The following is a 27,610-nucleotide window of genomic DNA, read 5'->3' as shown; positions in this document are numbered from 1 at the left end:
GCAATAAACACTCATGGATGCCATAAAGATTCGGTCAAGTGTAGAAGTTTACTTGGCAGCCATAAAATCATATTGGTAGCAAATACCGGTATATACAGACATTCACCAATGCTGTGATCAAGGCATGCTTAGAGTCCAACAAGAGTCCAAGACACTCTCTCTGCTTCTTGCAAGGTGCAGTAGAAATTGGAGTTCTTGGGAAAGTCCAGAAATAAACGGTAAATTGCAAGAACTCAGGCCAAAAGAAGATGGATTTCAAATAAATATTCACAAGGTTTTATTGATGTGATGCGGAGTTTAAATGGGAATCAATCCCAATGTTGAAGGCAAATAAAGGAATTTAAACTCCGCATCTTGCAAGGTGCAAGCAAGAGATTCACAACAAGTTACACAGAACCATCATCAGTACTTCCTGTCACACTGCAATGTCCAGAGAACAGTTCCCACTACACACACAGTTGCAGGTCAAACTTCCCGACACTGACAATGTGGAACAACTACCTGGCTCCAAAGAACCTCAAAGACACCTCCAAAGACAACTATTCACAGACCATGGTCAAAGAACCATGAAAACACTTGTGCAACCTTTTCACTCCTGACTGTTACTTTAGAATTGCTAGATTCCCTGCCATACTGCCAATTTCTGACGAGGCAAATGTGGCAACTTGTGATACACAGAACACTCTCTTTCCATCTCTTTCTCTCTGATTTCCCTCCTCTCTTCATGTTTGGGAGAAAATGGACTCTGCCTTTTGGGAACAAAGATGCACGGCTCTTGGCTTCTTCACTAGCCTAAGAAGAATGATAACAGGGGAAATTGCTCCCCCTCTATGAATTCTCCTCCCAGAATGCTGGGTCCACTCTACTGGCACAGAGCAAGAACCCCCTCTTTAAATAACAAACATTCACTCCCTGTTCCTGGAGATTTAGCAGCTATGGGCACAGTACTCAAACCCAACAACTCAACCCAACAACAGAGGGGCCCCTTCCCCTTATCAGGGGCTGTTCATGCCCCTGTCTTTTCACAAAGAAAGTTAGATGATGCCTCCTCTTTCCCGTCCCCCAGGAAATCTAGGAAAATTCACTGCAGCTAAACACAAGTAATGGGGAGGGGAGGGGAGGTCTGGTGGCTCCTCGATTTTTATAGCCCTTAAAGGGTTTAATTCTGATCTGGACTAAGCCTCTGACCCAGGCAATGATTTGCAGATGGATTTGGCAAAGCAGCAGTGAACAATCAGGCAGCCCTTAACCCTCTGGGCCCAGCCCTCTCCTCCCTCATCCACCGAGGCACCCTCCCTCAGCTGCCAACCTCAGCTGCCACAGCCGATGTCCGACCGTGGGCACCCAGGCGTCTTGGGGGCTGCAGCTCTGGTGCTCCCTTGGTAAGTCTCCCAGAGCCATATGTTGCCCACCTCACCCACCTCCTTGTCTGTCTCCCCCAAGACCCAACACCCCCCCACTTCCTCATTCCTCATGCCACTGAAAGCCCTCAAGTGAGTTGGAGGCAGGAGCTATGAGGGACCCTCCAGAAATAGCTCTCATTTCTCCTCTTCCCTCCTGGGCCACCCTCTGGCCTACAGGGATCTTCTCTGTCCCAACAAGGAGAACCTCACTTCCTCGGGTGGCCAGCAATGAGAGTGGCTGCTGCCCTGAGACATAGCGATGGGCTGTGGTTTAGATGCCTCCTAAAGGAAGTTAGAACAATGACTTAGTGGGGGGAGGGGGAGGATGATGTTATTAGGCATGGTGGCTAGCCACTAGCTTGCCTTCATGCCCACCAATTGTGGGCTTCCTAAAAACTCCATGGTTGGATGCTGGACAAGGCAGAAACTGGTCTGATCCAGACAGGCAGTTTGAACCTTTGTTTATAAGTTGGGAGGTCCTTTGGAGGCCATCTAATACATTTCCACACTCCACCTGCTCAGAGCAGCTACAGCATCCCTGACAGGCAGCCACACAAGCTCTGCTAAAATGCTTGCAGCAGAAAGAAGAACTTGGCATCTCTGAGACAGGCACAGCACAGCACTTGGTGCTACAAAGTTTCTCCAAACATTCTGGTGAAATCTGCTCCCCTGCCATTTCCTTCCCACTGGTTCTGCCCTTGCCCTCTGGGGCAACAGAAGAAAGAGGATGCTGACCTGTCACCTGCATGACTGACAACCCTTCAGATACCTGGTAACCTGGAGGCAGCAGCTATCATGTGAGTCACCTGTAGCAGGCCAGAGCAGCCTGGAGAAAGTGTGGAGAAAAAGGGATAAATCTGTCCCTTAGGAAGGGCAAAGCCCCTTTGCTCAAGGACCAACCCCAAGACCTGAAGAGGCAGGCAAGGAAAGCTATGGGGGGGGGAGGCATGAGAGAGAGAGAGAGAGAGAGAGAGAGAGAGAGAGAGAGAGAGAGAGAGAGAGAGAGAGAGAGAAGGGGGGGAGGCCAGGAGTCTAAGAGGATTTCTGGAACAAAAGCTGGAGCCCTGTGAGGCCCCAAACCAGAACATGGCTTCAGAGAATGATTGGTGCTGGGAGAGGCTGATGCCCAGAAAAAGTTAATGAAACTACATTAAGAGTAGCATATATATATTAATGCATCAGAAGCATTAAAAGTGGATTGGTTACATTTTCCTTCAAAATTATAGGAAGGGTTTCGTATGCCAGCTTTACCATTTCCTTCATTTTGTGCAGTTCTTTTATTTTCAGTATAAACAAGAGTCCGCGTTGCACCTACACACACAGGGGGGGGGGCTCCTGTTTCCAAAAATGGTGTGTGTGTGTTGGGTGTTCCAGATCACTCCACCACTTTTGTTCTCTGAGACGTGGAGGGCGGGGAGGAGAACTGGAACATTCGGGGATCAAATAAAAAACCAGGGTGGCACCTGCAATTCCAGGACTGCCCCTGGAAAATCAGGACACTTGGAGGGTATGCCTTCATGATCAGAAGCACCTCATGCCCTGCTTGTGGCCTTCCCATTAGTGCATCTGACTTCACAGGGCTCCTCTTAGAGTCTTACGTACCACCATGAAAATTCATGTTTCTGTTGTTTTGGTACCCTAGAAAAAAGTGCATTTGCCACAGTGTTCCATACAATGCCAACCCCACCAATATTGCAGTTCTCAGGAGCAAACTGAGCATGATGTTTACTGTGTGAAGGCAATGACCTGCTGTACACATTTCTTTTTGCTCTGTAAATAGCTGAGCCACCTTGGGGCCAGTGCTATTTTGTATGCAGAAGGTCCCAGGTTCAGTCCCCAGGTGGGGCTGGGAAAGACCCCTGTCTGCCAGCATGGCGCTACAATTCCCAGCTCTCCTCCCCTTTGGGCCATCCTGACTTGATGGGAGTCATAGTTCAAAACATCAGGTTGGCAGGGTGTTGGTCACTGCTGGTATAGACAAGACTATCCTACAATCTGGAATCTCTGATGGTCTGAGTCACTTTACTGTATTAGGGAGCTCCCTGAGTTCACCTGATGGTCTGAACAAAAAAATACTCACTCTGGAGCTGTTAGGAAGCCTCTACTGGTGCCAAGTGGAAGACCCAACTGAAATGCAAACAGCAGATTTGGGGAGGAGAACATGGCAGCAGGGGGTAGCCAAACTCCCCCTCCCACCCTGCAGTCAGCAAAGCCCCTCAGCCCCCCCCAAAAAAATCGACTGCCTTTGCCTAATGAAACTCCACTGATGCAACAACGGCCATGCCTAGTCTGGCTGAAATAAAGTGAGGAAGGTCTGGAACCTGAGCACATAACTTTGTCTCCCGTGAGGAGAAGCGGGCAACATACGGAGGATAAGATGACTATCAGTGGCTACGAGCCACAATGGCTACCTTCTCCCTCCAGTGTCAGAGACCAGTTACTGGGGAGCACATATGGGCAGGGCGCAGCTTCTCGGGTCCTGCACAGGGGCTTCTCATTGGGGCATCTGGTTGGCAACTGTCAGAACATGGGCCTGCTTTCACTTGATCCAGCGACATCAGGGCTCTTTTTGGGAAAGAAGGCAGCAGTGTCAAAATGGGGCTTCTTAAACAGGGGCAGAAGGGAGCAATTCCTCCTCACAGGCTGGTTAGCATTCCCTGCTCCCACCCCCTTCTGTTGTCAGATGCTGACCCAGCAGCCCAGGACAAAGCAGAAACGGCAGAGTGGCTAAAAAGTCTCTTACTTTTAGGAACCATCATGAGTGGCTGCTGTTCTCTCTCCCTTCACCCTGCTTATTATTAATATTATTGGGATTTTCCAAATGTAATTTCTACCAGCAACAGGGATCAAAGGGGCATTTGGCATTTCTCAGAAGCTACCAGTCAATCATTAACCAAGTGTGGCTTCTTTCCTCCCTCCCTCCTAGATAACCTTTTCTCCCCCACAAGAAGACCAGCACACACGGACCTCCTGGCAGCCCCAGCAGCAGAAGAGAGACTAAGGAGACGGCAGCCAACGGCATCCTCTCATCAAAGGCCAGGCAAGCACGGAAAAGGCAGCTCCCAGCAAGAGAGGGAGAGGAAATGGTCTCTGTGGGTCTCCAGCTGGTGGGCTATGCCCTGGGACTCTTGGGCTTGCTGTGTGCCTTCGTGGCCACCCTGCTGCCCAGCTGGAGGACCAGCTCCTACATCGGCTCCAGCATTGTCACAGCAGTCGGCTTCTCCAAAGGCCTCTGGATGGAGTGTGCGACTTACAGCACAGGCATCACCCAGTGTGACGTCTACAGCTCACTGCTCAACCTGCCCACTGACATCCAGGCAGCCCAGGCGATGATGTCCTCCTCCATCGCTGTCTCCTTGCTGGCCTCCATCATCTGCGTGGTGGGAATGAGGTGCACCATCTTCTCGCAAGGCTCCCCGGCCAAGGACAAGGTGGCGGTGGCAGGCGGGGTAGCCTTTGTCCTGGGGGGGCTCCTCTGCTTCATCCCTGTGGTGTGGAACATCCATGTGGTGCTCCGTGACTTCTACAACCCCATCGTCCCCGACAGCATGAAGTTTGAGCTTGGGGAGTCCCTGTACCTGGGTGTCCTCTCCTCCCTGGTGTCTCTCATTGGGGGCTTCATCCTCTGTGCTTCCTGCCCACCCCGAGACCCACATGCCACCTATTACAGCCCTTACCGTTCTCGAACCATGGTGGGCAGGAGCCAACCAGTGCCAGCCACCTCTCCAAAGGCTAAGAGCGAGTTCAACGCTTATAACCTGACAGGCTACGTCTAAGGGTGCTGGGCTGCTGCACACCTTCCTGGGGGCCCCTGGGCAAGGATCCTGTTGCCTGCTTGGATGGACCGGCCAGGTAAGGAGGCAGGCAGTTGAGCTCATCTTTCCCACCCTTGCTGTTTTTCCCTGGGCACAGCTTATTCCTCAAGGAACTATTTCCTCCCAAACTCACCAAAGACACTTCTCCTGGGTGCAGCTTGCAAACAGCCTGGTAGCTGCAGCCTCTTTGGGGAACTCAGAGCTGAATCTTCTTTGGGGAAAGCCTCTCTGCATCCTGAAGAACCAAGCAAGGTGCCCGTAGTCCACATCTCTGAGGCATCAAGTTGCTGGTGCTGAACGTGGAGCAGATGAGGACATGGGTACAACACCTGCCAAAAACTCAGTGGCCGAATGTATGTGGATCTGTGGGGTCTTGGATGCCCCCGTAGAGGACATTGTGCCTGAGGGATACCTAGGGAACTTGGAAAGTTGCAGGGGAGGGAACTGTTGTGCCTCTTGGGACCTGCATAGCTGCTGGCTTCAGGAACCAGGGGAAGTTCACCCGGGACTAATGATGGCGCAACAGAAAACCAAATACCAGGTCACACAGTGTATGGGGCAGAGGCTGCCTCAGATGGGCCCTTGGAGTGCTTAGCAGCTGTTCTTCGACACATATCACAGCTCATCGTGGCCAGACCAGGCTGTCCGTGAAGTGGGAAGAATGCCTTCCTTGTTGGAGTATTTTGAAGAGGACCACAGCATGCTCATAGCAAGATCTCATGGTGTCCATTTGGGCCTCTGCCTTTGAAGAGCTGTGCCTCTCATCTGCGGGTGGGCAGGCAGGTGCAGCATGGCCTTGGCAGAGGAGCTGGCTCCACAATAAAGAACCTGACAGGAGAGAGACTGGCTGATTGGGTGCTTCTGATTTGGGGCAGCAAAAGTGCCAGTCTTTGTGGTTGGGCCAGAGAGCCCTGGTCTGTGGGCTTCAAAGAGGCATCAGTGTCAGGAAAGGCAGCACTGAATCAATGAGACAGAGTTGGGGCAAGAGGAGGGAGCAAAATCCAGGACACGAAGGGGGGCCCAGGGGGGACTTGAGGCTTTGGGTGGCGGCAGGGAGGGGTAGAGTTCAGAACTGAACACACACACACACATTCAGGGCCCAATTTGGTAGGGAGGTGTATGAAAACCAGGCCTCCTGGGGCCTCCTGGAATCTCCCAAGGAAGAGCACAGGTGCAAGGCTAGCCAGCTGCTCAGGCTCATAGGCGCCAATTTGAACAAAATATTGGAGGAGGGCAAGCCAGGAAAAGAGGGCAGTGGCTGGCTGGGGGGGGGGTGGCTGCCCAAGGAAGGGAGGGAGGGAGGCATCAATTTGCAGAAAATACTGAGGGGCAGTGTCCCTAAATATTTTATTGGGGAGCCAAAGGGTCCAGGGTCCCATGGAGTTGGCACCTATGCCAGAGGTTCATTGCATTCCCCCCCCCCCCCGCTACTTGGGACAGGGAATGTCAAACTCTTAGTACACCAAACTTAGTACTGCCTACACTAACTGGCAGAGGTGTTCCTGGAGTCCTTTGCTTCCTTGGCGAAGAGGGGTATCGGTGCACCCCATCATGGGGGAAAAACACTTTGCCACAATAGCTACATTAGAAATTACTACAACTTAGGTGGCCTAAGTACTTGAAAATCTGGCAAGCCTTGTAGTTTGGCGCATAAACAAAGTCCTTTGCTAACTGAACTGTTTTGGGGTGCGGTTTATTTCTTTTCTGAAAGCAAGTTTTCCAGTGAGCATCAGTCCAAAATACTTGCAAAGTAACAACCCGTCCCTGTGCACCTCGACCTATATATTGGGCAAGGCTTGTAAAGCGTTGCATCAGCAATGCCAACGACCCAATCCTCTGCAAGCCTATTCAGAAAGAAGCCCCATGGAGTTCAATGGGGTTTACTCTCAAATCTCTCAGCAGGATAGACTCATATCCTGAAAGCACTTTCTCTCCTGTCCTGTCCTGCCAGTTGTTGCAGGATCTCTCCCAGTTAATCTCCGGTGGTGATTTTTGGGACTGTGTTTCCACCACCACCACCACTACCACCAGTTGCCAGTTTCGCCAGCCTCTAGGTTATGCCTCTGGCATTTAGTAATAAGCCTTGCCAAGGTCTAGAGCAGCAGAGAAAATAATCAGTAAACTTAACGGTGGTCAGACTTGTCAAGAAGTGCAGTGGATGGTGCATACGCCATACACTCAAAGCACACAGCTTCCTCCCCAGAGAATTCTGGGAACTGTGGTTTGTTCAGGGTGCTGGGAATTGCAGCACTGAGCAGTAAATCACAGTTCCCTGAATTATTTGGGGAGAAGCCATGTGCTTTGAATGTATGATATGCTTTACAATGAACTGCTAATTGGCAAACTGTCAAATGTTGCAATGTGCTGGTATTATCTGTTGCGGCTACTAGGTAGTATTCTACTTAAATTCTTTGCTTTCTATGAACCATTGTGCACACTGGCTGCAAAAGGAAGCGGGGGGGAGGGGGTTTGCAGCAGTTGGCTGGCACTGCCCACGAACTGTGTGACCCCTCTATGCCAGGCAGCCAGCCACTTCCCAAAGGCCTCTCCCTTCCAGGCTTCCTAATGACACACAAAGGAGCTGGCAGATTTCAAAGATTCCCAACCATAAAATGATGCAAGGAGCTGAGGAGGCATGAAGGTCACTGCCATGACTCCCACACAAACCTTGATAACAGTCAAAGCTGCCGCCGGAATGCCTCAGATAATAGGGGCATAACAGAGTAAACAGAGGCCAAGGTGCTTGAATCCCACTGGGGCAGAGGGTGAGACCTTGCCCCAATACATAGACCTATGCAAGACTGGGACCTCCCCCTCTGCTCCTGCTCCCGGAAGAGGCAAGAGGGGGTGTTGGTGGGTCACTTGCTGCCCTTGACCTCTTCCTATCTCCTAACACTAGGACTGGTTGGCCTCCAAGGAAGCTGAGTGCTGGAAGATGCAGGACCGAGAAAAGAAAGTGCTTCTTAGTTAACCTATGGAACTGCCTCCCACAGGAGGGTCATCAGTGTGGATGGCTTTAAGAGGATGGGACAAGTAATGCTTCTGAATTCCAGTTGCTGGAAACCACAGGAGGGGAGGTGGCTCTTGTGCTCCAGTGGGCCAGAAGGCAAAAAAACAACCACAGGGAAAGACTGGGGGGGGTGCTCAGTGCTCTCTCTTAGCCACCGAAGTCCTTCTTGGAGCCAGGCTGACAACAGAGTTCAAGCAGCCCCCCCCATCACTTCCTGAGAGTGTCTCTCTGGGAGGGAAAGGGCTGTTCTCTGGCCCACCGTCACACACCCCCACTTTGGGCAATAGGCAGCATCAGCCCATCAGAGTGTTTTGGCTGGAGTCCCTGGAGCCAAATATTAGCCATGCCAAAAGGGAACAGGATGGTGCTGAGAGAGGGGCTGTGATCAATGAGCTGGAAGGGTAGAGAACATCTCGTAAGAGGTGGGGTGGGGTGGGTGGAAGGAAGGGGGCAGAGAAGCAGCAGCAAAAGCTACCTGGCGACATTCACCCACCTGGGCTGCTAAGCTAAGAATAGCGTTTTAGATATCTCTCTCTCTCTCTCTCTCTCTCTCTCTCTCTCTCTCTCTCTCTCTCTCTCTCTCTCTCCTCTCCTCTCCTCTCCTCTCCTCTCCTTCCCTGCTCTCCCTCCCATCAAGGAACTTTGCACTAGGCTGGCCTGGAGTGTCTGGAATGGGGGTCATTGTCTGGGATTGCAGGAACAGTTGAGGATCCAGGAGAATCCCAAGGTGGCACACCAGAGAAGTTAAACATCTCTCTTCTAGGTCTTCTACACGTTGCCCCACTCCGCTCCAAGAAACGAGCAGAGTCCAAGCAGCTGCTGCCTAGGGTAGCTCCAACCATGTTGCCACTGTTCAAGGGAACACAACCGAAGGATCCCTGAGTGAGAGGGGCCACCTTCTCTTCTCTTGCCCTCCCCAGCGACAGGAAGGGCAAAAGCCAACACAGCTCTGCTTTGATCCCTGAGCTTTGATCCCTGAGCCCCATTATAAACAAATATGTTTTTATCTGGGAAATCAGAGCCATTAAATGTCATTTAATGGGCAGTGATGCCTCCGATCAGAAAACAGTAGCAGGCCCTTATCTTTAGTTGAGACAACCCCTTCTCTCTCTGGAGGAAGAGGAGGAGGAGGAGGAGGAAGCACACATGGGCCATGCTTAACACCTACAGGGGCTGGGCAACATCATGGGGAGCAGAGGCTGTGCCTCTCTGGAAGACAAGGCCCTTTGGGGGCACTCCAGCCCCCATCAGCCAGCATGGTCAAGGAGGGCAGGAGTTGTTGGCTTGACCTACAGAGTGTCCACAAAGCCTTCAGTTTAATTCCAGGAGTTCAGACTGTGTACAACTCTGCCCTTAGCTCTCGGGGCAGGACTGGGCCAAACAGCACAAAGTTTGGGGTTCCCTGGAAACTGCATGTGTCAGGGCTAGGGGGGTGTCTGTGGCCTGCTACCTGAGCACCCTGTAATTGCATCTCACTCTGGGAAGGCAACACTAGCCCCTCCTCTGCCTACAAACCCTGCTGAACACCAGCTTCAAATTGCTTTGTTTCTTCTTAAAGGTAAAGGTAAAGGTACCCCTGGCCATTAGGTCCAGTCGCAGACGACTCTGGGGTTGCGACGCTCATCTCGCTTTACTGGCCGGGGGAGCCGGCGTACAGCTTCCGGGTCATGTGGCCAGCATGACAAAACCACTTCTGGCAAACCAGAGCAGCGCACCAAAACGCCGTTTACCTTTCCACCAGAGTGGTACCTATTTATCTACTTGCACTTCATGCTTTCGAACTGCTAGGTTGGCAGGAGCAGGAACCGAGCAACGGAAGCTCACCCCGTCGCGGGGATTCGAACTGCCGACCTTCTGATCGGCAAGCCCTAGGCTCTGTGGTTTAACCCACAGTGCCACCTGCATCCCACTTTGTTTCTTCTTACTGCAACACAGTAAGCTAGCAGGACCAGTGGTCAGGGATGATGGGAATTGTAGTCTCAAAGCATCTGGAGGGCCAAGTTTGAGGAAGCCTGCTCCAGAGAAAGGCAAGAACCAGACCCTGCCATGATGTGGAGGAAACAGTAATGGTGGGTAGTGTGAGAGTTTGGGTAGCAGTGGGGTGGAGATGTGGGGAGCGGGGAAAGAGAGAACCTCGTGTAAGGCACCATTGAAACCACACACACATTTTCACCTGAAAAGCTCTTGCAGCCAATGTGGGCATAGGGTGCCACCCAGTGGAGAGACCCATGTACTGCAGCTCCCCAAAAGCTGGGATAGGAAGGTGCTGTTTCTATATCAGGGAGCTCCTAGCAAAAAGCTCCCCCCCGCCGCCCCTATTTCAGCTACTGGAGGCTGTTCATAAAGCATATATCACACCTCCATTTGTCCTTATTTCTCTCCGCCAAGAATGTGTTAAAAGGGCTGATCGAGGTCAGGGCAATGAGAGGTGCATTTTGTACCAAATTGCCCATTTTCACTGATGGGCACCGTGGGGGCATGCTTACCTGCAGGCAGAAGTGGGGCAGAAGAGACAGAAGAGCTAAGAGGAACAGTAGAGACAAAAGTGCACAGAACAGCACAAGGTGGTCCAGGTGGGCAGCTTTAACGGGAGCTGGACAGACACAGCTTCCGCACAGACTCCAAAGCTTCAGGGGGCCTGGGCAGCAGCAAAGGAGGAAACTTCACTATTTTTGATAATGGGTGTGCATTTGTTGTGCTTAGAATTTGGTGACTGAGTATGAGTTGACAGGAAGACAAAGAATGAGTAGCATCGGAGCAGAGAACCCTCCTTCCTTTTTCCCTTCCCTCTGCACTTCCCTGCTCTCACTTCAGAGTTTCTGGGGGACTTCCAGGCTTGACCCTGGAGGGCTGTGATCTCCTGCACACTCTGGTACAAATCCTTGAGCCTCTTTTCTCAGCTCACCTGAACAAGAGAGAGGGCAGCTTTGAGCTCCCCCAGGGAAAGGACTTTGCAGTTATGCTAGATACATGGTTGAAAAGCCGCTCCCAAGCCCCTGGTCATGTGTAAGCAAAGCCCTGGGCCTGGAGACATGGGTGCACCAAGGAAACAGGCTCACACATTAACTTACCCTTGGAAACCGGGCCTTTTCCTTCTACTCCGTGCAAGAGTTCAGCAGAGGACGCCAGAGTCACGGGTGGCAGCTGTAATTAAAGCAGACAGCCCTGCAATCCCTTAATCCAAATGCTTGCCATTCCCCTCTCCAAGGCGAAGAAGAAAGTTTAAGGGCTGGAGTTAAAAAAGGAAAGTAGAGGAAGTGCCCTCAAACTCCTGCTTTAATCAGATTTTCAGCTAAGCTCTTCTCACTGCCGCCCCCTGTCCCCAGAGGGGGGGACTTCTGTTCAAGGCCAAGGGCAGAGTAGATGCCTACGCTCCTCCTTCTGAGAAGCAGGGAGGTGCGGGGGGGGGATGCCAAGCCCACCTAGCCATCAGGACTGGCCATTGGGCTCCTGGGCAAATCTAGTTCATAGGCTCAGCAGAGGAGGCCTGGCAAAGACCAGGGATCTTCACAATGATGTGCTTGCTGCAGTCTTGTGGAAAGGGAAGAGGCTGAGCTGAAGGGCATGGGGCACTTGGCCAAGGGTGTTGTGGGGGATTGGCAATCAGCCCCTCCCATGGCTCCACCAGCAAAGACACCCCTACAGCTTCGCTGCCTGCCCCCCAGCTCTGCCAATGAATGACACACTGGAGTAAGAGGGCCTGATCCAGCAGGGGCAAATCATTGTCGTCATCAGCCTTCTGCATCTGCACTCCCGACAGTTCAAGTAAAACTATTGCCCTCTGGCACCCAGCCCTCCTGCCAACCTAGATGCAGCAGAGATGGAGTTGCCCTGGCGATCTGGCTGCACCTTCCTCAACTCCAAGGCTCGGAGGAGGTCTGTGTGTTGTATGCTGCCACCCTTCCCTTGAGAGCCATCTCAGTGGGCCTGGGAAAGGGCCCATGTAGCTCAGGGGCAGAACACCTGCTTTCCATCCAGAAGGTCCCAGGTTCAGCCCTGGCAGCATCTCCAGGCAGGGCTGAGAATACCATCTGAAATATACTCGGAGTCGAGAGTGAATTTCATGCTCTTTATTCAGCTCATATTCATCAAGGAGAAGAAGAGAAGACGAATGGCTCTTTTCCCAAAACCATCTGCTTATATACATTATTTACACAATGGGCCTTGCGTGATTGGCTACTTCAGGGCTACACCTGTGGGCCAATTATATTGTGGATTGACTTCTGCCTGCAGCCTGATTGGCTGCTCCTACAGGCCAATCAGGTAGCAGATTCACTTCTGCCAGCCGCCTGATTGGCTGCTCCAGCAGGCCAATCAGGTTGCGGATTCACTTCCACCTGGAGTTGGATTGGGTAGCTCCCGCTGATTCTGAATCCTATTGTTCTAGGATTCAGCTCAGTACATAACACCCCTCCCCTCTAAGTTCCAGTCCTGCCCGGGAAGTTGCATTCGTAGTCCCCAAGGTCTGCTGGCCGCCTCCGTGTGCGTTGTGGCCTGGGGTGTTCCTTGGTCAGGGGTTCTGGTTCTGGCTCGTGTTCCGAGGCTGCTGGCTGTGCCGGGGCTGTCTGGTCTGGCGCCACTGAACCACTAGGTTGTGACTCTGGTTCCGGTGTCCTTCCAGCCTCGGGGCGCCCCTCTGTGCCTACTGCTTCTGCTTCCCCTGCCCACCCCTCTCGCTCTACAGGCCTCACTGCCCTGCTGTCCCCTTGGGACCCCTCTGTCCTGCTCTCCTCCCGGGTTCCTCCTGGGAATCGTCGCCGTAGCTGGTCGCAGTGGCGGCGCCAACATTGCCCCCCTTCCGTTAGTACCTCGTACGACACGGGACCGGTCACCTTGGTGACTGTGGCGGGTACCCATGCTGGGCCTGCCCCAAAATTCTTTGCATACACTGGGTCCTGGGCCACAAATGTCCGGGGGTTCCTGCCTTTCCCCACCACTACCTCATCCTGAGCTCTGTCGGGGTGAAGTCGGTCCAGTCTAGTTGCAAGGCGCCGGCCCATGAGTAGTTCAGCTGGGCTCCGGCCCGTCGTTGTGCTTGGGGTGCTGTGCTGTGCTAGAAGAAATGTGGCAAGGCGGTATTCCCAGTCCCCTTGTGTTATGCGGCGGAGGCTGTCCTTGGTGGTCCGCACCATGCGCTCCGCTTGGCCATTGGTGGCAGGGTGGAATGGTGCTGAGCGGATGTGGCGGATGGCGTTCTGCGCTGTGAAGGTCTGGAACTCCTCTGACGTGAATGCGGTTCCATTGTCCGAGACGAGGGTGTCAGGGAGCCCGTGGGTTGCAAACAGCTTACGTAGTACCCGGATGGCTGCCGCCGTAGAAGTGGACGGTACCATTGCGACCTCCAGCCATTTGGTGTAGGAATCCACCACTATGAAGAATGTTTTTCCCTGGAAGGGGCCAGCGAAGTCCACGTGCAAGCGTGACCATGGATGTCGGGCGGACTCCCAGGGCTGGACTGGGGCCCTTGGGGGATCCGGGCGGGATTCTTGGCAGGTCTGGCAGTGTTGGACCCAGGCCTCTATCTCTCTGTCAATCCCCGGCCACCACACATAACTCCTGGCAAGGGCCTTCATCCTCACTACCCCTGGGTGTGTCTCGTGTAGGGCTGTGAGGACCCTTTTGCGGAGGGGCTGGGGAACAACAACCCTGCTTCCCCATAACAGGCACCCCTTGTGGGCCGACAGTTCATGTTTGCGGTTTGTGTAGCCAGCGAATTCTGGCCCGGGGCTGCTGCTGGGCCATCCTCGCCACACCCAGTCCAGGACCCGGGAGATGACCCTATCTTTTGTGGAATGGTGCGCAACTTCTTGTGCCTGAATGGGTCGGTCGGGAAGCAGCTCCAGGGTCATAACCTCTTGCGCAGGCGCTGGGTCGGGGCCTGTTTCTGGTAGTGGTAGCCTGCTGAGTGCGTCTGCGTGGCCCATCGCCTTCCCAGGGCGGTGGATCAGTGCATACTGGTAGCCGGCAAGGAAAATTGACCACCTGAGGACACGTGGAGACAACACTTGGGGGGTCTGCTTCTCGGGGGCAAACAGGCCAAGCAACGGCTTGTGGTCAGTCACTATGGTAAAGGGCCGCCCGTACAAGAAATCATGGAATTTTTTTACGCCCTTCACGATTGCCAGACCCTCCTTGTCAATCTGTGAGTAGTTTCGTTCGGCTGCAGCAAGCGTCTGGGAGAAGTATGCCACCGGCACCTCTCTTCCATCCGGGAGTTGGTGTCCCAGGACAGCGCCGATGCCATAGGGAGAGGCGTCGCATGCCAGCACCACTGGCAGCCTCTCGTCGAAGTGTGCCAAGACCGAGTTCGAGACGAGCAAGTCCTTGACTGCCTGGAATGCGGCCCTTTGTCGCTGGCCCCACACCCAAGGGGCCCTTTTATCTAGGAGTCTGTGTAGGGGCTCCGCTACCGCTGCCTTATGGGGAAGGAAGGCATGGTAAAAGTTCAATAGTCCCAAGAATGACTGAAGTTCGGGCTTGCTCTTGGGCGCTGGGGCCTCACAAATGGCCCGCACCTTGTCACCGGTTGGATGGACCCCTTCTGCGTCCACCTTAAATCCCAGAAAGTCCACCTGCGGCACTCCCAGTAAACACTTTTCCCGCTTCACCTTGAGGCCCGCCGTCTGGAAACGGTGCAGGACGGAGCGGAGGCGGTCCTCAAATTCCTCTGGTGTGGGCCCGGCAATCAGTACATCATCGAAGAAGGGGGTGACGCCAGGAATCCCTTTAAGGAGAGAGTCCATTAGATTCTGGAATATGCCTGGTGCCACGCTAACGCCAAATTGCAGCCGCTTTACTCTGAATGCCCCTCTGTGCGTCACAATCGTCTGAGCCTCTGCTGTGGCTTCGTCCACAGGCAACTGTTGATACGCTTGGGCCAAGTCCAGTTTGCCAAAGATTTTTGACCCAGCCAGGGTGGCGAGGACATGGCTGACCACTGGCACTGGGTATGCATGGGCTGTGAGAGCCTTGTTTATGGTGCATTTGTAGTCTGCACAGATGCGGACCGAACCGTTAGGCTTGACGGGTGTGACAATTGGAGTTTCCCAGGGGGCGTTGGGCACCGGCTCCAGTACTCCTTGCTCCACGAGCCGGTCCAATTCCTCGTCTATGCGGGGTTTCAGGGCGAACGGGACCCGGCGGGCCTTGTGCCTGATGGGTCGTACAGCGGGGTCTAGCTGTAGGGCAATGGGGGGTCCTGTATATCGTCCCAATGCCCCATCGAAAACCCCTGGAAACTCTTTGCATATGGTGTCCACGTCCACTTGTAAGCTAGTGCGGTTCACCCCGGTAACGGCTAGCCCCAGAGGTCCAAACCATGCCAGTCCCAGTAAGCTAACGTAGGGGCCCTTAACTACCAGCAAGTCCAATTGTTGCTTTCGCCCTCGATATTGCACCCTGAAGGTCCCCACCCCCATTGTAGGGACCTTACGTTTCTGGAAGTCCCGGAGGGTGAATGGGGCCGGCCTTAGTTTGGGACCCCCATTAGGGCACAGTTCCCTTAATGTTCGGGCCGAGATTATGGATAGAGTTGAACCCGTGTCCAGCTCCATGCGGCATGGGGCTCCCTCTATCTGTACCTCTATATAAATTTTCTCTGTGCTGGGATGGGGCAACTGGAATACCTGGTAGTCCGTGATCTCCGTCGAGTTGCCTTGGTGCATGGTGCCGTGTGACCTGGGGCTCCTGGGTCGGTCATCTGATGCTTGTCGACGGGTGAGTCGAGCCCGACACACCCAGGCGATGTGTCCCAATTTTCTGCACTGCCTGCACTCTGCGTTGCGGAAACGACAGGTCCTCCTCTCGTGGTTCTCCCCGCAGCTTGCACAGTTCCCTCCTTCTCGTCGAGGCTGCTGTGGTGTGTGTGCTGCTTGAGTGCGCCGCTGTACTCGGTGTACTTCCTCCCTGTCAGATTCGGATTCGTCGGTGAGGTCTTCGTGGTAGACCCTCGGTTGGGATGGCGGGGCCGGTCGTGCCTCTTGCGTTGACCTCTCGGCGGCTTCGGTTGCCAGGGCTTCCTCCAGAGCAATCTGGAACGTGAGGTCTTTTTTGGCGTAGAGGCGTCGTTGCAACATCTCGTCCCTCAGGCCACCGACGAGGCGGTCACGAAGCATGTTCTCCAACTCTGAGAAGTTGCATAGCCGGGCGGCTTGGCGGAGGGAGGTCACAAACCCAGTTATGGTTTCCCCCGGGGCTTGCCGCTTTGCGTAGAAGGCATTTCGGCAAGCTACCACCGAGGGCTGTGGTGAAAAGTGCTCCTTCAGCCGTTCCATTATTGTTTTGTAAGAGACGGTAGCGACATCTCTAGGTGCAAGGAGAGCCCGGGCGATTTCAAACGTCTCCTCTCCACAGACGCTGAAGAATGTCGCCCTCTTCATGGCATCGTTGGTGACTTCTTTCGCTTGCAGGAGGAAGTTGAAACGGGCGGCGTACCCTTCCCAGTCTCCTGATGCTGGTTTGAATGGCAAGAAGCTGCTGTCGGTTGCCATTCTGGGTTCCTTGGGTCCTGGAGCTGAAGCCTGGATGCACGGTGCGATGCAGCGGTGCAGCAGGTGGCGGTGCTGCGGTGCAGTGCGTGGTGGCGGTCAGCTCATCAGGATCCCACCTTCGTCGCCAGTGAAATATACTCGGAGTCGAGAGTGAATTTCATGCTCTTTATTCAGCTCATATTCATCAAGGAGAAGAAGAGAAGACGAATGGCTCTTTTCCCAAAACCATCTGCTTATATACATTATTTACACAATGGGCCTTGCGTGATTGGCTACTTCAGGGCTACACCTGTGGGCCAATTATATTGTGGATTGACTTCTGCCTGCAGCCTGATTGGCTGCTCCTACAGGCCAATCAGGTAGCAGATTCACTTCTGCCAGCCGCCTGATTGGCTGCTCCAGCAGGCCAATCAGGTTGCGGATTCACTTCCACCTGGAGTTGGATTGGGTAGCTCCCGCTGATTCTGAATCCTATTGTTCTAGGATTCAGCTCAGTACATAACACCATCCCTGCCTGAAATCCTGATGGGCTATTGTCCGTAGTCAGGGGAGCAGACCTATGAAGCAAGATGGACCAAAGGCAAGGTTGGTGTGTTACAGCAAAGCTCCCTGCTATGTTCCTAGTTCCAGCATCAGCAAGCTATTTCATGTCATGTGTAGTTGCTTAAAACTGGCTTGAGGGATGGATTTGCATGGAATCCCTTCCAGAAGCTGAGCTACAAACAACGAGTCCTCTGTATCCTGCACTTCTGAGTTTACTTTTTAACTCTCAGGAAGGACCATGCCAGGACAGCTTCCACTCTTGATTTTCTCCCTCCCTCCCTCTTTGGGATCATGCCTAGTGAACAAGGGCATCCAGGTTTATTTTTACAATTCTGACGTGTTCCTCTTTAAACACGGGCACTGTACCAGCATCACACACCCAGGAAGTGATGCCACAATCGGGGTGTATAAATAAAAGGGATTTTTTGGAAAAGGTCACATTGCAAGGAAGCATGGAAACAAGCTTTCAGACTGGAAATGGAACATTTATTTATTTTCTCATTTATTCATACATACCCCACCTTTTTCCTGACAGGGCTTAGAGATAAAAATAAGAAAGCTAAAAACATGGGGGAGGGGAATAATTAAAAAAAAACAATTAGACATCTATAGAATTAAAACTGAATGTATACACATTAAGATCTATTAAAACCATGAAAATAATTCATTAAAACAGAATTGTGGTAGATTGATATACATGCTGGAAGGGTGCCCAAACCTCTTGTACTGGCAATATGCCCAGAGTCTTTATCAGGGTAAGTTAACAGGTAGAAGTACGGGAATGAGAATGATATATAAAAAGAAAAGAAAATAAACACGCAGAATCTTTCATTATCAAGCATTTTCAAAGGGATTCATGTTTCTTCTTTAAGTCATCAAGTTTTTAGCCACCCACAGATGTAATTGTTGAGATGTTTCTGCTTTCAACTCCCAGGGATGATCCATCAATTTAACATCAGCAGCACAGAAACAAATATTCCACTCTCTTGTTACAGCTTTAAGCTGCACAAGCACCTTTCTCCACTTCCTTTGCACTTGATACAGCTCCCTGCAAAACAGACATTCTGCAAGTACAAAGCTCCACTAAGTTTCATACACAATGCACACAAACAAAGCACTTCATGCACATTAAATGTACAGTATATCTTTTACAGACTGGCCATCTGTGATGGATTTTCTCTGTGATTCCTGCAGGGGGTTGGCCTGGATGACCTTCCAATTTTATGATTCTAGGTCACATTGCCATCCACAGTGAGTTGTAAACAATACAGTATTTCCTTAGTCATGCTTCTCCAGTGACAGAAGCATAGACCAGGCCACTGCTACATAAATCAGCCAGGAAAGAAAATAGGACTGTAGAGCTGCAGTGTCCGAAATCTTATCATTGCTGGTCTATGACTGTAATAAACTGATTGATTGATTGATTGAACTTCATCGTGTTAAGGTATGAGAGAAAAAGGCAGCTTTGAAGAAGCAATTAGAAAGCTGGAAAGCAGCCAAGTTGGCTGGAGTACGTAACGAGAAATGTTTGCCCTAGCAACAGGCTGTGATAGGATGAAAGTTTCCTGATAAGCAGCATGACACTGCAAGGCTGTTGTTGGGGAGTTTGGAGCTAGTTGGTGTGTGTGTTAGATGAGAGAGCTGTGAATAGTAACTTGTAAATAGATTTGCTTTACTCTGTTGTATATAATAAAAGCAACTACAACTCAAGTTACTGTTCCTGAGGTTCTGTTCCCGAACCGGTATACTGGATTGCAACGTCTGGCAATTGTTGGTAGCAGAGGGATCGGTCTAGATACATCAATACCTCACTGGGCTTGTAGCTCCTTGGAAAGGGCAAATCTGCACATGAAGTTAATTGCATACAGTACTTACAACTAAGCTGTCTCAGATTAAAAATGTAAATAAGAGGTGCTGGAGGGGCGCTTTTCGACTGGGTGCAGTGGAGGGAGGGGTGAAGTAGGTGCTATGTATAAGAATAGTCTCAGGAGATCAATTTTTTGTGGGGCAGCAGCAGGAGGATAAATGATTTAGCCCCTCCTGGGCTGTGGTTCTGATCTACCCTCTACCCATTATATTTGCTATTTAAAACTTAAAGGCACAGGCACACTAGTCAGCTTTATTTGACAGTGGTTGCTGGTGGGAGTTGCACACACACACACACACACACACACACACATACACACACACACACTTACACTTACCATGATGTCTAGGTAAAGGTAAAGGTACCCCTGACTCCTTGATCACTGCAGATGTTGACAGCAGTCACGAAATTAAAAGACGCCTGCTTCTTGGGAGAAAAGCAATGACAAACCTAGACAGCATCTTAAAAAGCAGAGACATCACCTTGCCGACAAAGGTCCGTATAGTTAAAGCTATGGCTTTCCCAGTAGTGATGTATGGAAGTGAGAGCTGGACCATAAAGAAGGCTGATCGCCGAAGAATTGATGCTTTTGAATTATGGTGCTGGAGGAGACTCTTGAGAGTCCCATGGACTGCAAGAAGATCAAACCTATCCATTCTTAAGGAAATCAGCCCTGAGTGCTCACTGGAAGGACAGATCATGAAGCTGAGGCTCCAATACTTTGGCCACCTCATGAGAAGAGAAGACTCCCTGGAAAAGACCCTGATGTTGGGAAAGATTGAGGGCACACGGAGAAGGAGACGACAGAGGATGAGATGGTTGGACAGTGTTCTCGAAGCTACGAACATGAGTTTGACCAAACTGTGGGAGGCAGTGGAGGACAGGAGTGCCTGGCGTGCTATGGTCCATGGGGTCACGAAGAGTCGGACACGACTAAACAACAACAACAACAACCCCTGACTGTTAGGTCCAGTCACAAATGACTCTGGGGTTGCGGAGCTCATCTCGCTCTATAAGCCAAGGGAGCCGGCATACAGCTTCCGAGATCATGTGGCCAGCATGATTAAGCCGCTTCTGGCAAACCAGAGCAGCACACGGAAACGCCGTTTACCTTCCTGCCGGAGCGGTACCAATTTATCTACTTGCACTTTGACGTGCTTTCAAACTGCTAGGTTGGCAGGAGCTGGGACCGAGCAATGGAAGCTCACCCCGTTGCGGGGATTTGAACCGCCAACCTTCCAATCGGCAAGCCCTAGGCTCTGTGGTTTAGACCACAGTGCCACCCGCACTATTAAAAAGAGTTCCTCTCCTCCATGTATTTTCCCAGTGCTCTTTTCAAGCCATTCAAGTTAGTGGCCATCATTGCCTCCTGTGGAAGCAAGCTCCACAGTTTAACACTGCACTGCATAAAGAAGTCCTTCCTTTGATCTGTCCTGAATCTTCCAACATTCTGTTTCATTGGATGTCCCCAAATTCCAGTGTTAAGAAATAGGAAGAAATTCTTTTTCTGTCCACTTTCTCCTGGAAAAACACCCAAATGGGAAAACACCATGGCTCATTCTGCACAGCCTTGGCTGCGGTGGGGTGGGGTGTCTAGCCAGGGTTTCTGCCCCGGGTTAAGCCTCCAGAGGGGCACCATGGAGGCTCAGCCTCAGAGGCATAGCTAGGGGGACAGGGGGGCACACCTCAGGGGCGGCACCACAGGCCCTGGCCTGCCACAAGCCACACAAGCTACTATGTGAGAAATTCTGGAGGGACGATGGAGCGGCGGGAAGCTGAGGAAGAGAATCAGTTGAACAAGATGATCCTTGGGATCCCTTCCATCCCCACAATTCTATGATTCTATGATCCTTTCAGAACTTTGAATGTGTTTAAATAGCTAAGGCTGAGTCATTTTACAGATAATACAGTGGTACCTCACAAGACGAATGCCTCGCACAACGAAAAACTCGCAAGACGAAAGCGTTTTGCGATGTTTTTGGTGACTCACAAGATGAAGTTTTCTATGGCCATGCTTCGCAAGACAAAATTCAAAGTTCCCTCCTAAAGTTCCTTCCTAAAATAATTGCCAATGACCTGAGGGAAAACAATTTACACCAATACACTCATACCTCGGTTTAAGTACGCTTCGGTTTGAGTACTTTCAGTTTAAGTACTCCGCGGACCCTTCTGGAATGGATTAATCCACTTTCCATTACTTTCAATGGGAAAGTTCACTTCAGGTTAAGTATGCTTCAGGTTAAGTATGGACGTCTGGAACCAATTACACTCATACCTCGGTTTAAGTACGCTTCAGATTGAGTACTCCGCAGACCCTTCTGGAACGGATTAATCCACTTTCCATTACTTTCAATGGGAAAGTTTGCTTCAGATTAAGTACTCTTCAGGTTAAGTACAGACTTCTGGAACCAATTGTGTACTTAAACCGAGGTGCCACTGTACATAACACAAACAAAAATAAAATTGAATCTTTTTGAAGCTTACTCGGGAGTAAATTTACACATCAAAACTTATTGAAAGGGTTTGCACAAGGGGTGGGTGGGGGAAAGCCTCAAAGAGGAGAGGAAAAACATTTTAAAAGCAAACCAGAGGATCTTGGATGACCTTATGGAAATACAGTTCTAATGATCCTGTGACCAAATAAATCCAATTAAAAACCTGACCACAGATATCGACAATTGCTGCACATGGAAGTTCTACTTTTGACAAACAATTTGCTTTTACTGGAAGGGATGCTCATTTTCCCTTTAGTCATACAGTCATAATACTTCTTAGGATTCCTTTGTATTCAAATTATATATTGCCTGCTTTTTATGCCCTTTATGAATAAATGTGTTGAGGTGTGTGTGTTCGCTTGTTTGTATACCGTATGTATGTACCGCTTACTCTGAGCAAACTCGCTGTTCGTCAAATTCCGCGCCGCTATCCCTTTAAGGCGAATTTGCTCTCGACTTCCCTCCAGCCAATCAGGGAGTGAGGAAGAAAGCGGAGCTCACGCCTGCCCTGTTTCCATTGAAGCTCCGCTCATTCCTATTTGTTGCCAGAGCTGGATTTTTTAAAAATTCTAAAATAATCCAGATGGCTGGACAGTGCTCTTGAAGCTACAAACATGGGGTCACAAAGAGTCGGACACGACTAAACGACTAAACAACAACAACAACAATAATAATAATAATCCTGTGCGCCCCGCCCACTCTGGATAACGTCCGCAGGCATTTTCGGCTCTCGGATTGGCTGCTGCGGGGGCCAATCGGAGGCCGCCATTCACCCATTCGCGTGCTTAAAAGCGCACTTTCTGCAGTGGAAGAAGCGACGCACCAGCAGCAAAAAAAGCGAAAGCAGGTACGTAACTAGATGGTCTGGTCTGGTCTGGTCTAGTCTGGGTCCCCGCCCCGGCCCCTCGGGAGGTAAGCCTTTCCCCGCTGGATTCCTGCGGGGGCAAGGCTCCCGGTCCAGCTTCCGCCCTGGGAGTAGGATAGAAGTCCGCGTCCACCGCCGCTGCCTCTGGACACCCAAGGCACGCCTTGCCCTTGCTGCTCTGCGGGCAAACCCCCTTGAACTCTTCAGCATCCTTCTTGACCACGCATTGTTTCAGGGTGCCCAGCTATTGCCAGGTCTTTCCTCTCGGGACTCCCCTGCCCCGTAAGCCAAGCAGTCGCTCAGCCTGTGTTCCTCGTCCTTGCGCCCGTGGGGCAAAACTAGGCTTGCTGGGCTCTCCGCTGGGTGTTGCCCTCCAATATGTTAGCATTTCAACCTCCATTTTTCCGCATCCCCAGGTTTGGAGAGGTTGGCTTCTGCTTGCTTGGAAAGATGCCTCGCCCGCGCATGCCGTCCCAAGTGGACGGAGCAGCAGCTGCGGATAATGCCCAAGCGGAGCAGGTGAGTTTGGGAGGAGGGAGGCCTCTTCATCCACTCTCCCCACACCCCATGCTGAGGTGTTCTGCCTGTACTGAACATTCTACCACCCCAACCTCTTGCTTGAGGGCAAGTGATGTCTGTCTGTGGCTGCTGCTGCTGCTGCCCTCCCTTCTGGGGTTTTTTAAAATTGCATCTTTGTCTCATTATTTTTCTCCAGGGAGTGCAAGGTGGCGTCCATGGTTCTCTCCTTCCTCATTTAATCCCCACAACAACCCTGTAGGGTAGGGTAGCCTGAGAGGCAGGATCTGGACCCTGGTCTCAATCTGACACTAACCATTCTCATTCTGCTGGCTATCCTTTTGTTGAGAGGGGAAACCTCAGAGGTCTAACAAAATATCAAGCAAGTTCATGGAGTGGTATAGATCTACAGCTGTGAGTTATGAAGGATAGGTAGAACTTCCATGTTCAGAGGCAGTGTATCACTGGTGGACAGCAGGGGGAAGCTCTTGGCTTAAAGCCTGGCTTGTGGACTTCATGGGGGCATCTGCTTAAGAACACAGGAATGTGCCCTTCTACTGATACCCTTAGCTCTGTTTCAGAGAGCTGCACAGCCCTGCCTGCCTGGTCTCTGTGTCTGCAAGGACAAGGCTTTGGGTTTACGGGAAGGGGTGGTTTGAGGGAGTTCAGGTGAGGGCCCTTGTTGAATGCAGGCCTGTTTTGGCTAACCTCTCTTTACCTTAGGAGCTGAGCTTTCTGGCAAAGCAAATCCCACCTTCCCCCTGTGACGCTTGCCCAAATCGTTCTGCATTTGGGGATATGACCAATGTAAGTATGTGCTCTTCTTCCTGGGGGTAGGGTTGGGGTGACTCCACTGCCTGTGTTGTGATGGTGCCATTAGCAACCTGCCTGCCTCCCCTCCTCTCTTAACGTGTCTGGGAAGAATGGATACCGTATATTCTGGCGTATAAGACGACACCCAACTTTTCCAGTTAAAATATAGAATTTGGGATATACACGACGTATAAGAAATACAACCTGGCGTATAAGACGACCCCCGACTTTTGAGAAGATTTTCCTGGGTTAAAAAGTAGTCTTATACACAGGAATATAGTTGTCCAGGGCTAAGAGAGAATTATCTGTGGAGCAGCCTTTCTAAAACCAGGAGGTTGCAGCCTCCATCAAAGTGGATGTGTGCAGGTAACAGCCTCTCTGCCTCTCCCTTGCAGGCCCACAAGCCGTTACAGAAGCAACAGAAGAAGGAGGTGGCCAAGAAAGCCTCGGGACACATCCTGAAAAGGTGAGAGGTTGCGCACATATTGGGTTAGGGTGCCCCCATCTCCCCTCCCACCACTTCTGGGATGTACCCCTGTGTCATGAAAGTACAAAAAAAAAAACCCTACTAGGTGGTTTGGAGCTGGTGGCACCTAGCCAGGTGTCCTACCAAACACTGGCACCAGCCTCTCGCGTGTCAGTGGCTTTTTGCCTGTCTCTAACAAGGAGAATGGGTCGCATTGATGGCTGCATGTGCTTCTCTCTGCCGCTGCTAGGCTGGTCTATGTTTACTGTAGAATGTATAGCAGGTTTCCTCCCTGTTCCATCACAGATGCCTACAAATTTTGGGGTTTCAATTCCCACCCCCACATTCTCTCTATTTTCTCAGTTGGAATCATTGTCCTATCCAGGTAAGGAAGGGCTCAGTGGTTAGAGCAGGCATCCCCAAACTGCGGCCCTCCAGATGTTTTGGCCTACAACTCCCATGATTCCTAGCTAAGAGGACCAGTGGTCAGGGATGATGGGAATTGTAGTCCAAAACATCTAGAGGGCCGAAGTTTGGGGATGCCTGGGTTAGAGCACTCGCTACCCATGCAGAAGGCCCCAGGTGCAATCCCATATAGCATCTCCAGGTAGGTCTGGGGAGAAACTCCCTCCTGAATCCCTGGAGAGCCATTGCTGCCAGCCAGTATTTACAGTACTGAGCTAGGTGAGCCAATGGTCTGATTCATTGTGAGGAAGCTTCCTATGTTCCAGAAATACCTAGGCAACATTTTGCTGCCTGAAGACCAAAAAGGCAGCAGTTAAAAAGCTCTGGGAAATGCTGACAGGAAGTTAAACTCTTTCTAAAAGGGACTTTGTCATAGCTGCCATTCTGTTCTCCCCCCCTGGCACTAAAGCAATCATTTATTGTGTAATTTCCATTAATCCTGAATGAAGCAAGTCCCAGCAAATACCACTTGGGAGCCACCCTAGCAAAAAGCCATTCTTTGAATCGTGAGCACTGGCCTCTTGATACAGATCTGGTAGTGCTTGGGTGGCTTGTTTCTTTTATTTTTAGAATGATTCTAACTCACTGTAGCTGGCGATAAAACTGACTGAAACTGAGTCTCCTTATGAAGGTATAGAAACCAGGGAGGCAGTTTGCGGTTGGAGAAAGTGTTGTCATTTAACATGCACTCTTGGTGATGCTTGGGAGGCCTTAGGTCTGCTCTTTTAATGCTGGGAGTCATGCCTGTCCCTCGTGGCAAACAGAGGTCCTTGGGGTGAGATATCCCACCCCAGCCAAGCAGTCCTAATGTCCCATTACAGCTCTGAACTATGCCTCTGTCCCCTTTCAGGCCTCCAAGCAAAGCTTCCTTTGAGGAAAAACAACTAAACTCTGACCACTTTGCTAAGAAGGGTGCGACTAAGGACAAAGAAGAGGAGGTAGACCACTCCCTAACATCGGTGGGTAAAATGGCGTGGGAAATGACTCCCACTTGCTCTGAGACAATGAAGGTGTGTTTTGATCAATGGCTACTAGCCACAATGGCTGTGCTCTGCTTCCATGGCTGGAGGCAGCAAGACTTCTTAATACCAGCTTCTGGAAATTGCAGGAGGGAAGTGTTGCTCTTGTGCTTTGGTCCTGCCTGAGGGTTTCGCTTTAGGGCAACTGGTTGGCCACTGAGAACAGGAACCTAAAACTCAATCCAGACAGGACAGAGGTGCTCTTGGTCAGTCAGAAGGCAGAACAGGGAATAGGGGTTCAGCTTGTCCTGGATGGGGTCACACTCCCCCTGAAGATGCAGGCTTGCACTTTGGGTGTGCTGCAGGACTCAGCCCTGAGCATGGCTGCTCAGGTGGACAGGAGTGCATTTGCACTAGTGCACCAGCTGCACCCAATCCTGGAGAAGTCAGATTTGGCCACAGTGACACATTCCTTAGCTCCCTTTCTTAAAAGGAAAAAAAGAAACTGGTGTGTCCAGAGATTTGCCAATCTCCTTCATCTTCTTTGGCGGTGGCTTCTTCCTTCTATAGGGATGGGCTGATCTTGGCCTGGCATCCGTTCTCAGATGCAGGAACAAAGTTTTTTGTGTGGTAAATCCATTAAGTCCTGTAGCTTCCAGAATCATAGCTTCAATTTTAAGTCATTTTCAACATTTTCTTCAAATCCTTATGTATCACATCCCAGGCTTTCTTAATAATTTTACATTGCTACCACATATGGTAGCCTCTCATACGCTTTACTGAGCTTTCCTGCTTCATCTCCATCACCGTCAAAACTTCCCAAATCAATTCACACAGGGTATCATTTTTATCATAGGCCTCCCAAACAATTCACACAGGGTATCATTTTTATCATAGGCCTCCCAAATCAATTCACACAAGGTATCATTTTTGTTATAGACCAACCTTACTTTCCCTTGTATTTTCTTCAAACCTCGCACCCCAGCCTTTCCAACCTTAATAGTTTGTGCATTCACCTCTCTAAGTTGTCCCACAGCCTCTGACAGTAGTTTAGTATTCCCCAAACTTGAGAAGCTGTCTAAATTCTTAAATTCTAAAAGCAAGTCAACTATGCTGTTTAGTTTCAGCATTGAAATTTTTGCTTCTGCCATTTCTGGTTCAAGATGGGGGGGTGAGTTCCCCCCCCCTTATCCCAGCTTCCTTTTTGAGAATAAATTCCAAAACAAAAAATTCTTTCCCACCAGAGAGAGTTTTCTTTTAACCTTATCAGTACTTTGTCAAGGTCATTTAACTAGATTCAATAAAATAGCCCAGTACATTCGGCCTTCTCCCTCCCCCCTTTTGACTTTAGTCACAAAAATAATTTTAAGCAGATTTAACAATTGTATATCTCCTTCTTAACATCCATTCATTTCAAAATACCAATATACATAAAACTGATTAATTTAAAAAAAAAACAGGCCAGTATTTGCAATGAATATTATAGTCCTTTTTATTTTCTTAATTTTTATCCAGCTTTTACCTTTTAATTAAATAAATCCACAATTATTATTCTGTTAGGTTAGATGTCTTCAACACTCTGAGGCCTCAGAGACTTCTTTACCGAAGATAGTGTAGGTTCAGAAGATAAGTCCAGTCTTTCTTCCTGAGAGGAGATTTGTAGTGTTCTTCCCTGTGGTAACAATGCAGTTCTTCTCCAGTTTGGACAGTAATCAGTTTAACATTGTGGTGTTGGGGCTCTCTGATGCTTCTCTGATGCTTCAAGGAGTCTGACACCCCCTTGCCCTTTCTGTCTCTCTATTCCATGATCAGAGTAAATGATCTTGTCCTCTTCTAAAATAGTTTCCAGAGAGACAGTTCAGTTTCAGATTAGGTTCAAGTTCTTTTTTAAAAGTCTTGAGATT

The 27,610-nt window shown here is 50.6% G+C and overlaps 2 protein-coding genes across 2 annotated transcripts in view; both read left to right on the top strand.

Moving 5' to 3' along the window:
• Positions 1–4,145: 4,145 nt before the first annotated feature.
• On the top strand, positions 4,146–6,238 carry CLDN2 (claudin 2). Its single transcript, XM_035114201.3, has one exon. The coding sequence runs from the start codon at positions 4,487–4,489 to the stop codon at positions 5,177–5,179; it is 693 nt and encodes a 230-aa protein (XP_034970092.1). The 5' UTR covers positions 4,146–4,486; the 3' UTR covers positions 5,180–6,238.
• The window catches only part of LOC118084258 (G2/mitotic-specific cyclin-B3), a 30,545-nt gene continuing 8,177 nt past the window's right edge, over positions 5,243–27,610 (top strand). The window contains exons 1-6 of the mRNA XM_060270305.2: positions 5,243–5,255; positions 22,535–22,769; positions 22,904–23,006; positions 23,727–23,810; positions 24,212–24,282; positions 25,598–25,706. Of these exons, the coding sequence (XP_060126288.2) occupies positions 5,243–5,255; positions 22,535–22,769; positions 22,904–23,006; positions 23,727–23,810; positions 24,212–24,282; positions 25,598–25,706 (615 nt within the window). The remainder of the gene's footprint in view (positions 5,256–22,534; positions 22,770–22,903; positions 23,007–23,726; positions 23,811–24,211; positions 24,283–25,597; positions 25,707–27,610) is intronic.

Source organism: Zootoca vivipara, chromosome Z2, assembly GCF_965207765.1.
Source record: "Zootoca vivipara chromosome Z2, rZooViv2.hap1.1, whole genome shotgun sequence".
Lineage (NCBI taxonomy): Eukaryota > Metazoa > Chordata > Lepidosauria > Squamata > Lacertidae > Zootoca > Zootoca vivipara.
This window is presented reverse-complemented; position numbering and strand designations above follow the sequence as displayed.

Coding starts and splice junctions, on each gene's coding strand:
- CLDN2 (XM_035114201.3), top strand. CDS start 4,487: ATGGTCTCTGTGGGTCTCCAGCTGGTGGGCTATGCCCTGGGACTCTTG.